At 43.3% G+C, this 17034-nt stretch overlaps 1 protein-coding gene across 1 annotated transcript in view; it reads left to right on the plus strand.

Annotated features, from left to right (window-relative positions):
- LOC126335199 (homeobox protein unc-4 homolog) overlaps positions 1 to 17034 on the plus strand; it is a 145083-nt gene that overhangs the window by 122905 nt on the left and 5144 nt on the right. Inside the window, exon 3 of the mRNA XM_049998210.1 lies at positions 12144 to 12343. Coding sequence (XP_049854167.1) covers positions 12144 to 12343 — 200 coding nt within the window. The remainder of the gene's footprint in view (positions 1 to 12143; positions 12344 to 17034) is intronic.

Genomic DNA, 17034 nt, shown 5'->3' on the forward strand with positions numbered 1-17034 from the left:
TGCACAGCGGGAATGCAAGATCCGTTAGCTCTACTCTACAGCAAGTTCTTGACTCCGACAAGCTTTATGCCTTCCACTGTTAGCGCTGTCACCTGCCGTCTGTGAATGGTTATTGCACGTTGACATCGGACAGCCGCGCAGGGTGGCCGTGTGATTTGTGGTGCTATGTCACGGATTGCGCGGCCCCTCCCGCCGGAGGTTCGAGTCCTCCCTCGGGCATGGGTGTGTGTGTCGTTCTAGCATAAGTTAGTTTAAGTAGTGTGTGTAAGTCAATGGACCGTTGACCTCAGCGGATGAGTCCCTTACGAATTCACACACATCTTTTTTCGACATCGAACATTTCGTGCTTTTATTAGGTTGGTGCATAAATTCGTAGCGTTTTTCCATAAGTTTAATATATGCAATAGATACGTATAACAGAGTCATTAATAATACGTACGCCTTCACTGTTACAACAGTCTGCTAACGTTGCGGTAACTCTTCGGTTCCGTGACTGTAGTAATCACGTGATTCTGAGGCGAAGAACTTGTCGAGCCATCTTCGGAGCGCACTTTCATCCGGAAAGGAAGTTCCTTGAAGGTCGTTGATAGAGAGCGGAAAAGGTGAAAATCTGAGGGTGCAAGATCAGATGAATAACGTGGGTGTGGAATGGCTTCCCAACGTATCTCATGTATGTGTTGTTTGTCAGTCTAGGAGAATGTGATGGGGCATTATCGTGGAATCACTTGACTCAGTCTTCCCGGTCGTTGTTCTTGGACTGCGTCTGCAAGACATCTCACTTGCTGACAATAAGTGCTAACAGTGATGTTTATACCTCGGGCAAGCAATTCGTAATACGCCTCGCCGTCTCTGTTCCACCAGATGCATAACTTTATCTTTTGTGGATGTGCACAGGTCTTTGGACGGGGAGCTGCTGCTTTGTTTGAGCTAAACCATTCCTTTCTTTTTCTTATGTTAGCACAAAGACAACGTACCTTCACCAGTAACGATGCATGTGTCGGTGTTGTTCATAAGCCAATTGAAGACGAGCAAGCAGAGATACACGGCCACCTGTTGGTTTTTGTTATTTTTGAGAGCATACTCCCAATTTTTCAACCTTCCCTATTGCATGCAAATGTCGCTCTATGGTCGAATGATCACAGTTCGTAGCATTTACCAGTTCTCGAGTACACTAATCGTTGTGGATTAATGCATTTAACCGATCTTCATCAAACTTCCGAAGGTTTTCCTGAACGTAGATAGCCACTAATGTACAAACGATACTCCTTAAAAAAAGGAAACCTTTTCTTAGCCTGCTTGCCCCCATTCACTGCGCAAATGTTTGTGGCTGCTGTCACCCCTGTACTGAACTCAGACAGGAGAATGTGTCGGAAACGTTCAGATTTCTCCACTTTACCCTCCATTTTCTAACGTCCACAGCTCCACTCACAATCTCCAAATGACAAACTGACAATATGCAAACTGAGGTAACAACAGTGAAATGCAAATAAAAAATAACAACCGATAAATAAACCCACAGCAATCGGAATAGCAACATGCAAAACGAAAACGCTACGAACTTATGCACGAGTAAAATGTCAGTGTTCAAGTAAAATATCAGAAAAGTTACATGAAAGCAGTAAAAAACAAAGTTACATCATTTTGTCACCTCTGGAGCGATCTGCTAGGACGAACTTTCATGCAACAATAAGTTACAATAAGATGAACCTGCCACCATGTGCTCAACTCCTGATTCGAAGACAGTCTATTCAAAAGCCTGGTGCGGGTTTAACCCACTCGGAGCTTATTCTCACTTACCCTACTCTGGAATTGGCCACACAAGTATCTTGTGTACGATTTACTTTGCAGATGCACTGAACTTTCCCCAAACTCTTACAATAAATCCAGTCCTTCCCTGATTTTACGTGACTGTCCTACGAGAGAGTCATAATAAAACTGACTCGGAAAATCTTTGCTATCTGACGCGTAACTGACTATTGTTAGTGAACGTTAGCAAAAAGGAGAACTCCCCATCACAGAAAATGCTGGGATCCTTGATTTAGACGCAGCAGTCAGTTGATGTCACTTTTTGTGGATGCGTATCTCGCGCATAATCCTTCGCTGGGTCACTGATGTTCTGAGACGAGCAGAGGCGTTTAGTGAACAGTTCAGTGCAACACAAAACGGTGCTCACGATAAAACAGCACTTTTTTGGTGTCCAGTCTTAGCGAAACACAATTCATGGAAGACGTGCGTGGAACTGTTTGTTCAAGAGTTTAATGACTACAAGTGTTTTGGCGAAACCTTCAGGAAAGTCTACAACGCAATGCTTTGTGGCAAAATGGCGCTCTGTAACGAGAAAAACCATAAATATCCTAAAAGAGTTTGAACATAAGATCGGGCCGGTTTCATTTTGCCTGCTGTGTTTATCATATCGCTTCTTAGTATTACCATAAATACTTATACAATGTGTGGTACCCAAGACGTGGACGAAGAGTTAAATGTAGAGTTGTAAAACGACTGTAGGCTAATGTAGACTATCATAATCAAGCGTGGACTGTGGTAGTTTTCCTAGTAGCTTTGGTCAGTATTTACAGCGAAATTGAAAATGTCAGTGCTAATTAACGTTTTGTTTCAAAATTATTGATGTGTGATACGAAACAGAGGGGCAAACAGTACAGGTTTAGCGTATAACGCTATGAAACATAATTTCCACAACAGAAAGATAAAATGGAAAAACGCAAAACAAAGGCATAGCCAACAGTGCTTCATTACTTCGTCGAACGTATATAAAACATTATTTCTGTTATTCATAAATAACTTCCACATTCATAAATAATAAAAGGAAACTCTTGGCTTTGATCATGACAAGAAAGTTCTGTGGAGCAGAAATAACATTATGTGTGTGCGTGTGTGTGTGTGTGTGTGCGTGTGTGTGTGTGTGTGTGTGTGTGTGTGTGTGTGTGTGTGTAATGTTTATGCATGTAAACTTAGTTTACAGACCGCCGACAGTTCATGAGAGTCGTAATGTGTAATAGGCAGACATCTATCCAGACCATCACACAGGAATTCCAAACTGCATCAGAATCCACTGCAGGTACTATGACAGCTGTGCGTGAGGTGAGAAAACTTGGATTTCATGGTCGAGCGGTTGCTCATAAGCCACACATCACGCCGGTAAATGCCAAACGACGCCTCGCTTGGTGTAAGGAGCGTAAACATTGGACGATTGAACAGTGGGAAAACGTTGTGTGGAGTGACGAATCACGGTACACAATGTGGCGATACGATGGCAGAGTGTGGGTAGGGCGAATGCCCGGTGAACGTCATCTGCCAGCGTGTGTAGTGCCAACAGTAAAATTCTGAGGCCGTGGTGTTACGTTGTGATTGTGTTTTCCTTGGAGGAGGCTTGCACCCCTTGTTTTGCATGGCACTATCACAGCACAGGCCTACATTAATGTTTTAAACACCTTCTTGCTACCCACTGTTGAAGAGCAATTCGGGGATGGCAATTGCATCTTTCAACACTATCGAGCCCCTGTTCATTATACACGGCCCGTGGTGGTGTGCTTAAACGACAGTAACGTCCCTGTAAGGGACTGCCCTGCACAGAGTCCTCATCTGAATCCTACAGAACACCTTTGGGATGTTTTGTAAGGCCGACTTCGTGCCAGGTCTCACCTCTCCTCAGTGCAGCACTCCATGAAGAATGGGCTGCTATTACCCAAGAAACCTTCCAGCACCCGAATGAAAATGTGACTGCGAAATTGGAAGCTGTCATCAAGGCTAAGGGTAGGTTCAAATGGTTCAAATGGCTCTGAGCACTGTGGCACTTAACAGCTATGGTCATCAGTCCCCTAGAACTTAGAACTACGTAAACCTAACTAACCTAAGGACATCACACAACACCCAGTCAGCACATGGCAGAGAAAATCCCTGACCCCGCCGGGAATCGAACCCGGGAACCCGGGCGTGGGAAGCGAGAACGCTACCGCACGACCACGAGATGCGGACGCTAAGGGTAGGCCAACACCATATTGAATTCTAGCGCTACCGATGGAGGGCGACATGAAGTTGTAAGTCATTTGCAGCCAGGTGTCCGGATACTTTTGGTCACAGAGTATATATACATACACGTGTGTGTATGTGTGTGTGTGTGTGTGTGTGTGTGTGTCTGTGTGTATTGTTTGTGCATATAAACTGTACTTGCATCGAAAGCACCTGCTTTGGTTACATAATAGCGCGCAGGAGTTACGCGATCACCTAATTTTTGTTACAAATGAAATGCAATTTATATTCTCTACGTATATAAAGAACACAACGTACTAATACTGAATTATCTATGATTCTAATCTGTGCAAAATAATAATAATAATAATAATAATAATAAAAACAACCAAAGTGGATTTGTCGGTTCCCAGTTTCTGTCTTGCACTTTCATGTATGTTCCTTTCCCTACCAGCACTCTCAATATTACCGATAATACTCCCATTTACTTCATCATTTATGTAGTGTACTAAGACTAGTACACTGTAGTTTTGATAGAGTGCAACCCTAGTTAAACCGTAATCTTCTTTCTTTGTTTATTAGTTTATTTAGTCGACCTATTTTTGCTCTTGCATTTCGGAGCTTTGTTTCGTGTCGGAGTAAAGTGGTCCTCCAGTGACAGGGTGTCGGCAGGCGGCCAGCAGCAACAGATGTCCGGCCGCCAGAGACAAAAAGGCTGGCGGCGCATTAGGGACACAGCGCACGGCACGGCACAGCCCGCCACCCTGCGCTCCCATGTGTCGACCAAATTACACGCCGCCGCCGCTGCCGCCGCCGCCGCCGCCGCCGCCGCCACGCTCAGCCAGGCCGATCGCGTGCCTGTCTGCATCTGCCGTCAACTGTGCGGCGCGACTCTTTGACAGGGCTCTTCTCGCCGTCGTCTGAAAACGACCGCACTCGGCTGGCGTCCATAAGAGAGTCGCCTTTTTGGTAGCATGCTCGAATAAGATGGGAACATGACTCCCTAGAACTTACACAGTTTTCTTTGCAAAGAAAACTTGCATTGCTTGAAACTAACCAGGGAAAAAAAAATTTTATCCGAATTTTCATAGCCAGGCAAAAAGTAGGAAATGGACAGTAGGGTATCGTGTTCACTGGCATGGTGTGTAGTTTTGCAATTAGAAAAAGGAAAAACTTAATTGCTTGAAAGTAATCGGTTATATTCCGTATTTCATTATCGTTATGTCCATTCTAGTACTGTAGTAAAGATCAATAAAGCACGAACGAGTAACTCCTTTCCTTATTTTTCATTGTGTCTTACTAGACATTTGAGTTTCAATTTAAACAGCAATAAATACAGCGTTTTTTGCATCCTAGCATGTCAATCACATCTCAAGTACGGGCAACATGGCGTTGACTCTTGCTTCTCGGGCTGTGCAACAGCAGCATGTTTCGTTTACTTCAAGCGTCAACTTCGTTTTGCAATTTACCAGCATGTAATTGACGCATTGCGATGCAATCAATGCCATTCTTTTTGTGATTTTTCAGGTTATTGACTGCCTAAGAAATAATATGGGGTGTTCACAAAAAAACATAAGTTTCTGTAAAAAAATATTTCCTTACGCATTAGAATGTGTCATAGTATTTACTTTCACGAGCCTCTGCATTACATTCGTACCTGTTAAAGTCGTTTGTCAATATCTGTTGTTGTTCCACAGACATTTGCGAAGAAAAATTGTGGTGGGTAACCCTATATATAGTATATCTGGTATCATTTTCACAGATGTTTCGTTTCGGCAGCTATTTATAATTTCGTTTTTACAAACAAATACAATACTGAAAGTTCCTGGCAGATTAAAACTATGGCAGCGAGGAGTGACCGCGTTGTTTGAGGCGCCATGACACGGATTGCCGGGCCCGTCCGGCCGGAGGTTCGAGTCCTCCCTCGGGCATGGGTGTATGTGTTGTTCTCAGCATAAGTTAGTCTAAGCAGTGTATAAGTGTAGGGACCGATGACCCTAGCAGTTTGGTACCTTAGGAATTAACACACATTTGAATTTTTAAGACTGTGTGTCGGCTGGAAACTCGAACTCTGAACCTATGCCTTTCGCGGGCAAGTGCTCTACTATCTTCGGCTGCACTCAGTTGAGCACTGCAAAAAAGAAGTTGCAAATATCTTCCGAAACGCCAGAGAAAACGCACCTCATGACTCTTACGAGCGACAACCTACATAAATTTTTAATACTCTCTCAAAAAACTTGAAGGAAAAAAATTGCACCTTTCATTTATGCTCGAAATTATGTGCAGCAAATGAGACTCGTCATATGTTTCTGTAATTTTTTTCGTTTCTTAATTTTAAAGAAATCATTGCACACTATATTTGACCGTTTTTTTTCTTTCTTTCTCCTTTCATCCCCCTCCCCCCACCCCCGTCCCTCCCATAGCCTCATAGGGGGATTTTGCTGGCTAGTAGTAGCTATTAGGGAGGTTCAATAAGAACTGCAACATGTTTTTTGTCTGTCTGTTTCGGTTGAATAAATGCGAAATTTGTTTTGGGAGTTAAAGGAATAGTCCCACTTAAGCCCCGTAGTTTCATGAAGTTCCGATAGATGGCGGCGCTATACGTAGCCTTCAAAATGACGTCTGTAACGAAGGTTCATTCCAAGTAGAGAGCTGTTAATGAGTTGCTTTTGGTGGAAAACGAAAGCATCGCTGATATTCATAGGCGCTTGCGGAAGGTCTATGGAGACCTAGCAGCCAACAAAAGCACAGCAAGCCGTTGGGCGAGGTGTCTGTCGTTATTGTAACAAGGTCGTGCAGACCTGCCCGATTTCTCGCTGTGACTCCTGCAGTGTTGACACGAGGGGACACGCTCATTTGAGTGATCGGCGGGTCACAATGAAACACCACGCTGCACAACTGGACGTGTCTGTTGACACTGCTGATACACTGGACCAGTAGAGTGGTACCATACGGGCATACAGACGTTCTCAGTAAGGTGGCCTAAGGCCTTTACATTGAAAGGAGACTATTTTCAAAAAAAGTGTTTTGAAGCCAAAAGAGCGGGGAATAATATAGTGTATTGGCATCCTGAATAAATCCAATCTGCTTTCAGAAGAAAAAGAGTTGCATTAATTATTGAACGCCCTTCGTATATTGCTGCTCTTTAATAAAAACTGAGTAGTCAAAATTCAGGCCAAGGGTTGTCCCTTTTGGAAATGTGCCATGTGCGACAACCAAATATTTTGGGTAGATGCGGCGTATGGCGGGGGGATGTAGCCAGGGTATTTGAGCCTTCTGTTACAGTTTGCGAGATACCTTACTTTGAACATGGGGTGATAATCGGTGCAGCCGCATTGGTCATAGCATATCCAAAATTACACACGAATTCGGCTGTTCGAGATCAACAGTGGGTCATTCGTATTACAGAGACAACGTTTCTACACGGGCATACCGCTATACAGCACCATCTTAAGATTTTGAAGCATGGACTTCACGTCACCTTTGCAGTGTCCTAAGGGGCGATCGACAATTTACTGCGACCTAGATCAGCGCCGATAAGAGTGTGGAGCGTTAGGAACTCATTTCTACCTCAGCTGTACGGTGACACACAATGTACTGTAGATTGCAACAGCCTGCGACCGACTCGTGTTCCTTCGCTGACACCTAATCACATTACTGAACGACTTACAGGGGCCTCCGAACATCGTCGCTGAGTCACAGAACAGTGACAGGTTGTGCGTACCATCTTTGAAAAAATGCATTGTACCTTTGGCTCAAGTTCTTTGCAACAGTAAGTTGCTAAATAGGGAATATTTGCCATCAGCACGCATTTTACACTCAAAGGCGTAAGACAAACACATGTACGGTACCTAGTAAATTATTGAATCTAATGGAACTTATATTCTGTTTAGTCACTAATTTTATCGTTAACTAAAAAGAGCCTAGTGAAGCTATAACAATTCAGGGTGGTTCAAAAAGAATATACGTACCTAGAAGCATACATTTATTAAACTGTAAGAAGTATAACTATGAAACTTGGGACACGTAATTACGAATCTCTGAAAGTCAGACTGTCGTCCATCAGCGAAACGTATAATATCACATGGATACTCAATTTCCCTCCGTACTCGGGTAAATATGTCCATCGTCACTGATATAATGGCAGTACCGATCCAGTTCTTCAGCTGTTCTAGGTTCTGTACTGCATGAACATTGTCCTTAATGAAACATCACCGAAAGTCACAGGCCGTTAAGTCCGAAGACCTTAGAGGCCAGCTGAGAAGTGTTAAGTCGCCGGCTCTGTGACGGCTCAACGGAGTTTCATTCTGATATTCACGCACTTTGCGACTTCAGTGAGGGGGTGCCACGTCGTGTTGAAAAATGAAATTGTTCAGCCTCGGAAACAACCAGTTTTGTAATACAGCAAGAAGCTGCTGACCGTTGACTGTGTCCCTATCAAAGAAGAATGAACCGTAAACAGGTGAGTGCAATATCGCGCAAAACACTTTGACTTTGGGTGAATCCCACGTGCATTATATTCAATTTGTGCATGTGCGTTCTGTAGGCCCAAAATTCGTACGCTGAGTTTGTTTTCCTTCCCACAATGGTGAAAAGACGGTTCATGGAGGAGGTGAAGATTAATGTTTAAGAGTGCCGAAATAGTTAATGCGAACATTGTAATTACTAAGTGAGCTTGACGGAGTAAATGGTTATATAAACGTTTAAAGGGTCGTGTAGTTCCGATTGGCAATACGTCAATTTTTAAATAACCGCTAGCTGCAGCTTACAAGTTGTGCTCGTGAGTAGGCTGCGGCAGAAGAACTGCACCTCTCTCACTGCGTAGTAGCCGAACGCTGCTGAACCCCCACCAATACTGCTACAATGCCGTCTATGTAGGTTTATCCATTTGATTTAGTCACAGACAATACAACTTGTCGGTACCGAAACTAAATTTATTGTGCGGTATCCCTTACTGTCTTTGTAGAAAAGCCAAACCGTTACCTTAAAGAGAAGTAGGTGTCCCGTCTCTTGGTCTTTGTTTGACACAACCTCTTCAGCAGTTAGTGATCCAAGTGCACAGTAGGGCAAAGAAGTTCTTTGGTTGTCATCTGTTGCACCCTTACAGCATAGCGGTACGTCGACGAAATTCTGTGCCCCGTTTCATTGTCCATCATGGCAAGCCATCCTATTTCAGCAGGATAATTCCCGCTCGCACATGCCTAGAATTTCTGCTGCTTGTCTCCGTACTTGCCGAATCCTGCCTTGGTCATCAGGGTCCGCCTGATCTCATCCCAATTGACGATGTTTGGAGCATTATGGGCAGGGTCATTCTATCATCTCGGGATTTTGAATATCTAAAGAGCCAGTCGGACAGAATTCAGCATGATATCCCTCAAGAGGTCACCAACAACTCTGACGTTCATTGCCAAGCCAAATAACTGTTTGCATAAGGGCCAGAGATGGACCATGCCTTACTGACTTGTTCAATTTGTGAACCTCTTCCTCTTGAATGAATCATCAAATTTTTCTGAAATTCTGCTCGACTGTTTGTCTGTACATGGACATCGTATCTAGCGATTTCAGTCCCATTCGGATAATTCCTTCATGGCACATTTTTAGTGTATTTTGTGTCTTTTGCCCCCTAGTGCTTCGCACTGAAATTCAATATGGTACCGTTTCATCCCATACACAACACCACAACACACGAACGGGCTTATTTTTCTATTCCAATCGTGTACAAATGTTTCTAGAAGGTCCAACGCCCAGACAGTCAGCTTACCATGCGTTTAATGTGTCTCCTGTTGCCTGTGCAAGTACGGACCAAGTCATTGTATGCACAGCCTACCTCTCCACTGAAGCCTTGAGCGGATAAATGATCTTAGCTGTAGGAGAGAGCGCCTACCCGCATCCGATGACTTCTTCTTTGTTTGAATGACTTCAGGACAGCTGCAACTGTTATTTTTCATTCTATTTTTGTACTAATGTAGAATTTCGGTCGTACCCTAGCTTCAAATGCACTTTTAAAAGAAGTCTTGAAATAAAATACAGGACGCTCAAAGAGAACACACGTATTACAAAGTATTATGTTGTCAAAACTACCGATCGCTGCGCCACAGTTCGCTTATCAGTATGGCTACACCTCAGCAGAAATAATATTGTGTTCTCGAGTTTGTGAAGTGTAATTTCATGATTACAGTGCAAAAAGGTTCCAGGTTGAGGTACCAAAGTAATTCTCCGAATGGATCGAACATTCGCAGATGCTGTGTATGTAAAGAAAAGAGTACTGGGGGCTCTCATGTTCCGACGAAAATGTCCCACGAATTTATACAACACTTCGCGTGTTTGAGACGTTGGTTGGTTATGAAGCCGTACAAATTACAGCCGTTTCAGGTACAACGTCATGACGACAAACGCAAGCGTGTGGCATTTTATGAAGAGCTTCTGAATTCTATTGACAATGGTAACACTTTCGCACAACGCAACTGTTTAGTGATGAATCGTCTTTAACGAGCTAGGTAGGACCTTGGTTGATACACTGGACTCGTACTCGGGAGGACGACAGTTGAAACCCGCGTCTGGCCATCCTGATTTAGATTTTCAGTGACGTCCCTAAACTGCTGAAGGCAAATTCTGGGATGGCTCTCTTGACAAGCACCTGGCGATTCCCTTCCCCATACCTCTCTAATCAGAGTTTGTGCTTCGTTTCAAATGACCTCGCTGCCACTTGCAGTCCAAGCATTCTGCGAGGGTCAGTTGTAAAATTAGCTACAGTTATTACCTGAAAACTAAAAAATAAGCCCCTTTGCCATAAAACTCTAGCCAAAATCGCGAACATGATCACAAAATTCCACCAAGTTGCAAGAAGTTGTATTTCCATTAAAAAAAAAAAAAACGTAGTTGAGATCGAAGAAAATAAAGAAAAAAACGTTAAAACTCGTTACTCTTCGCGTTCTCGTATTTGTTGTTGCTATAAGTATAGCCCGCGGTAAGCCAAAACAGTACTTCTTTAAAAATTAAAAAATTAATTATTTTTCGACATATATCGATTTTTAGAAAAATGAGAGCTCTCGATAATTGTCCACCAATGGATAGCTCTACAGTAACTGTTTTAGGGTTATTTTCTTCCTAAAGAGATGTGCTATCATGCTATTAAATAGTTTTTACTATTTTCTTAATTGTAAAGATCAAAAAATGATTCGAACTTGCACTTTTGTTGGGTGGCTTTTTTAGTAACTGCCTCAATTTTTATGCATAAAATTAATTTTTTAAATAAAGAAACCTTTTTACGAATTTAAAAACATTTCAATCTTTGAAAAAATGTTAGCCATTTCTTTCTTTAAGAGCTATTTCCACAGAGTAAAAACCGAGACAGCAAATAAAAATAACACACTCAACGAAAGTGCAAGTTTTTGGTAGTATTTTTTGATTCTTCCAATATATAAAAGTGTAAAAGGTATTTAATAGCGTGATAGCACAACTATTTAACAAGAAAATAAACTTAAAACCGCTACTGTAGAGCCATACATTGCTATAGTCCAGCGAAATATCGACAGTGCCATAAAAAATCGATAAATCTCGAAAATTAATTAACATTTTTTAATTTTTTATTAAGTATTGTTTTTGACATACTGCTGGCTATATTTACAATAAATAGCAAGTAAAGGAACGTGAGCGTTGACGAGTTATCCAATGCCCAATTTTTAACGGTTTTTTAGATACATCTCGAAATCTGACAAAGCAAACGATAGTTATGAAGAAGCAATCGATAACTCACTTTAACCTCTAAAACGTTCTGCTTTAACATTTTTCTATCGGAGCTATAGTTTCTTTGTAGAAAAAACCGTTCCTTGCCTCTTTGCGGAGTTTCATGAAAAAGAAACTGTGTTTCAAATTTAATTTCATATCCTCTCATAATTTTTTTTTTAAATACTCATTTCTGCACTCACTTATCTATAATGCTTGGAGTGTACGGAAAGAGGGAGAGGCGTCGCTCAGAGCTCAGCAAGAGAAAGTGATTCTGCTCATGTGCCAAGATAATACGTGCGAGCTTCTACAGCACGTTTTCGTATTGTCATCCCATATAGTTGTCAGTGTTGCCAACTTGTGCATGATTTATGAAATGCCCCTCGCGACACGTGGCACACTCGGGAACGGACTGGTGCACCTGTTTGCAGGCGGCAGCTCCAGCGGCGGGGACGCTGCTGACGACGGCAGTGGGGGCGGCGGAGGCAGCAAGCGGCGGCGGTCGCGCACCAACTTCAACAGCTGGCAGCTGGAGGAGCTGGAGAGGGCCTTCCTCGCCTCCCACTACCCGGACGTCTTCATGCGCGAGGCGCTCGCCATGCGCCTCGACCTCAAAGAGTCGCGCGTCGCCGTAAGTTGTAGTCCTGTTACTGCAAACGCTGGTCTTCGTAAACTACCGAAGAACTACAAATAAGGGCTCCTAACATAAATATGGAACTTACATACAGACACATGTGTGTAGTATGGGAACACTGTTACTGACAAAGGAAGCTTAAAACGTGTTATTTATAATCCCTGGTAGAAAGAGTGAAGCACTCGGAACTCATGACGTGACTTATGAGTACATTATTATTAATAAAGAAAGCCTAAAAATGTATTATTTAACTCCCTAATGAAAGGAATGAAGCACCCAGACCTCATGGTTGGATGTCCACGAAAGTTCGTATTCCTGCTCAACGTCGATTGGTATATAACTGGCGACAGCTGCAAATCTCTGTGACAGGTAGAATGGCCAGCACAGTGCATGAGTGTTGCTGGTTTGTGATGTTGTTATCAGGCCTTGTACATTATATACACTGATGAGCCAAAACATTATGACCACTGCCCACAACGATGTTGGATAACGCCTAATATGTCATCTGACTTGGTAACAAAAGTACGTAAGCGGAGCGGAAACGGACGGGAGATCGCCTTAGCGATGTGCTGCAAATGGGGATATACATTGAGATAAGCAACTTTAACAAAGGGCATCTTATTATAATGCAGAACATGGGAACGAGTATGTCGGAAACTGCAAAGCTGGTCGAATGTTCACGTGCTACTGCCGTGAGCATATACGGAAAGAGGTAGAAGGACAGCGAAACTACCACTAGGCGCTAAAAGGTTGGAGGTCCACGACTCTTTACAGAACGTGGGGTTCGGAAGCTTGTTAGCTCTGTAAAGTGGGACAGATGGTGACCGGTGACATCTCTGCCGAAGGAGCATAGTGCTGGTGCATGCATAAATATTTCCTAGCACTCCAGTCATCGTACAATGTTGAACAACGAGCTCCGCAGCAGACCACCCCTATGTATTCACATGTTGTGCGAACGTCATCGCCAGTTACGACTGCAGAGGGCACTGGGCCATAGAGATTCAATAGAAACGTGTCGGCTCGTTTGGTCAATCATATTTTGCTACAATAGGTCTTCTCCACTAACGGCGTCATCGAGATGAATGGTGGTCCGAAACGTGCAGCGCGCCATGGGCGCAGGCTGGTGAGGCTAGTGTTATGCTATGGGAGACACTCTCCTGCGCTTGCATGGGATCTATGGTGCTAAGCAAAGATACGCTGACAGCTGGGAATCACCTGCGTGCCTTCATGCTTGATGTCTTCCCCGATGGCGATGTCATCTCCCAGCAGTGAAACTGTCCGTGTCTCGGAGCCAGAACCATGATAGAGTGGTTTGAGGAGCATCATAGTGAACTAACGTTGATGTCTCGGCGACCAAATAAGCCTGATGTAAATTCTATGGGACCCATCTGGGTTAGTATCGGTCGCCATCATCACTTACCCATATCAGCGGCCCGTTATTTACGAGAAGTACTTAAGCTGTGCGTAGACATCTAATGCCACATACCTCCACAAACCTACCAACAAACTGTCGGTCCCTGATACGCTGAATCAGTGATGTATTTCGCTCCATAGTCGGACAAACAAGCTATTAGGCAGGTGGTCCTAATGTTTTGGCTCATCAGTGTAAGAGGCACCTCAACATGTATTTTTCATGCAGTAAAAAATGGCTGTAGCACTATGGCACTCAACTGCTGTAGTCATCAGTCCCCTAGAACTTAGAACTACTTAAACCTAACTAACCTAAGGACATCACACACATCCATGCCCGAGGCAGGATTCGAACCTGCGACGGTAGCAGTCGCACGGTTCCAGACTGCGCGCCTAGAACCGCGAGACCACTGCGGCCGGCTTTCATGCAGTAGCTCAGACCACTCGACATGTTCATTTGCAAAGAATGGTTCATTATCTTAATGTTCCCCATTCCGGATACTGTACAACTTTCACAACTTCTTATCTAATTTACGATTTAAATATTCTAATTTTGTATTTTAAGAAGTTCAAATGGCTCTGAGCACTATGAGACTTAACTGCTGTGGTCATCAGTCCCCTAGAACTTAGAACTACTTAAACCTAACTAACCTAAGGACATCACACACATCCATGCCCGAGGCATGATTCGAACCTGCGACCATAGCTGACGCGCGGTTCCAGATTGTAGCGCCTAGAACCGCTCGGCCACACCGGCCGGCTTTTAAGAAGTGCTTTTAATATATTAAATTTACTGTATTATTTTTAATTGAATATTACGTAAGTATACTTAATTAATATTAATTTCTTGTTTTCATACTTGTGAAACGTTGTAGTAGTTAATAATCATGCCGATCCTGGGACGATGTGAGACGAAGGCACAAGGAAAAGGAGGATACTAGGGGGCGCAATTCCTATGTTCAGCCCTTTAGTAGTTTTACTCATTTATCATCTTTTCTGTTGGATAGTTAGCATGAAGATTTTCTCGTTAACTGCTGGTCAAGAATTAGTCTAGATACACTATGTGATTAAAAGTATCCGGGCTCTTGGCTGAAAATGACTTACAAGCACGAGGTGCCCTCCATCGATAATGTTGGAATTCAATACCGTGTTGCCATAACCTTAGCCTTGAAGACAGCTTCCACTCTTGCAAGCATACGTTCAATCAGGTGCTGGAAGGTTCCTTGGGGAATGGCACCCCATTCTTCACGGAGAGCTGCACTGAGGAGAGGTATCGATGTCTCTCGGTGAGGCCTGGTATGAAGTCGGTGATCCGAAACAACCCAGAGGTGTTGTGTAGGATTCAGGTCAGGACTCTGCACAGGCCAGTCCATTACAGAGATGTCATTGTCGTGTAAGCACACCGCCACGGGCCGTGCATTATGAACAGGTGCTCGATCGTGTTGGAAGATGCAATCGCCATTCCGGAATTGCTCTTCAACAGTGGGAAGCAAGAAGGTGGTTAAAACATCAATGTAAGCGTGTGCTGTCATAGTGCCACGCAAAACATAAGGGGTGCAAGCCCCCTCCACGAAAAAAACGACCACACCATAACACCACCGCCTCCGAACTTTACTGTAGGCACTACACACGCTGACAGATGACGTTCACCGGGTATTCGCCATACCCACACCTTCCATCGGATCGCCATATTGTGTACCGTGATTCGTCACTCCACACAACGTTTTACTACTGGTCAATCGACCAATGTTTATGCTGCCTATATCAATATAGCCATGGCTTATGAACAGTCGCCCGAACATGAAATCCAAGTTTTCTCACCTCCCGCCTAATTGTCATAGTACTTGCACTGGATCCTGATGCGGTTTGGAACTCCTGTGTGATGGTCTAGATAGATGTCTGCCTATTATACATTACAACCCCCTTCAACTGTCGGCTGTCTCTGTCAGTCAACAGACGAGGTCGTCCTGTCCCCTCTTGCGCTGTACATGTCACTTCACGTTTCCACTTCATTATCACAAGGGAAACAGAGGACCTAGGGATGTTTAGGAGTGTGGAAATCTCGCGTACAGACGTGTGACACAAGTGACACCTAATCACCTGACCACGTTCGATGTCCGTGAGTTCCGCGGAGCGCCCCATTCTGCTTTCTCACGATGTCTAATGACTACTGAGGTCGCTAATATGGAGTACCTGTCAGTACGTGACAGGACAATGTACTTAATATGAAAAATGCGTGTTTTTGGGAGTGTCCTGATACTTCTGATTACATAGTGTATTTTTGTCCGCTCCTTTGTCGGATTGGATGTTAGAATGAAAGAACAAGAGTGAATTTCTGATATTTAAAATTGTGTAAGACGGGGATGCAGCCTTTCTCCCCTACTATTCAGTCTGTAAATCAAATAATGACGGAAATAATAATGGTTCAGAAGTGGGATCGAAGTTGATGGCCAGTGATAAGATTTACTGTGCTATTGTTATCCTCAGTGTAAGCGAGGAAAGATTACAGGACATAATGAATGGAATGAATATTCTACTAAGCGTAGAAAAAGGACTGAGAGGAAAACGAAGAAGGACGACAGTTAAGAACGGAATTATGCAATACATAGCTGTAACGGCATATTTAATTAGAGATGATCGATGTTGGTCTAGGCTCAGATCATCATCGGATCAAAAAACCATCTCTGCTCTGCATTTACGCAATTGGCGTAAGAGTCATGGTATGATCCTAGACTGAAAACGATCGTCCCTGATAAAAAATACCGTTACAGCTGTGCATTGCATAATACAGTTCTTAGCATTCATTAAAGCTGTACAACATCATCTCCATGAAATATTTCGAAAGACGAAAGTAATCTTTAGCAGTAGGAATGACGCTAGTAGGAAAATTAACATCAAAGCTGCAAACTAGTAAGCGACAAAGTGAATGAATTCCACTACTTGGAAGCAAAGATGACGTAATAAGCAGACGGGCACAGGCAACGAAGACATTCCTCTAGCCAAAAGAAGTCTAACAGTATCAAAAAAGCTCTTAATTTGAGGAAGAAATTTTTGAGACACAGAAAATATGGAAGCGAATCATAGACTGTAGGAAACCAGAAGAAAATCGAAAAGTTTGAAATATGGTGTTGGAGAACAATGTTGAAAATCAGGTAGACTGATAAAGTAGGAAATGAGAACGTTCTCCACGTAAACGGCAGTGGAAAGAAATGCTTGGAGAACACAGAACGATGGGACAAGTTGGAAGGAGTTGCGTTTAGTCGTCGGAGAATAACTTC

The sequence above is a fragment of the Schistocerca gregaria genome, chromosome 2 (genome assembly GCF_023897955.1).
Source record: "Schistocerca gregaria isolate iqSchGreg1 chromosome 2, iqSchGreg1.2, whole genome shotgun sequence".
In the NCBI taxonomy this organism is placed as follows: Eukaryota; Metazoa; Arthropoda; class Insecta; order Orthoptera; family Acrididae; genus Schistocerca; species Schistocerca gregaria.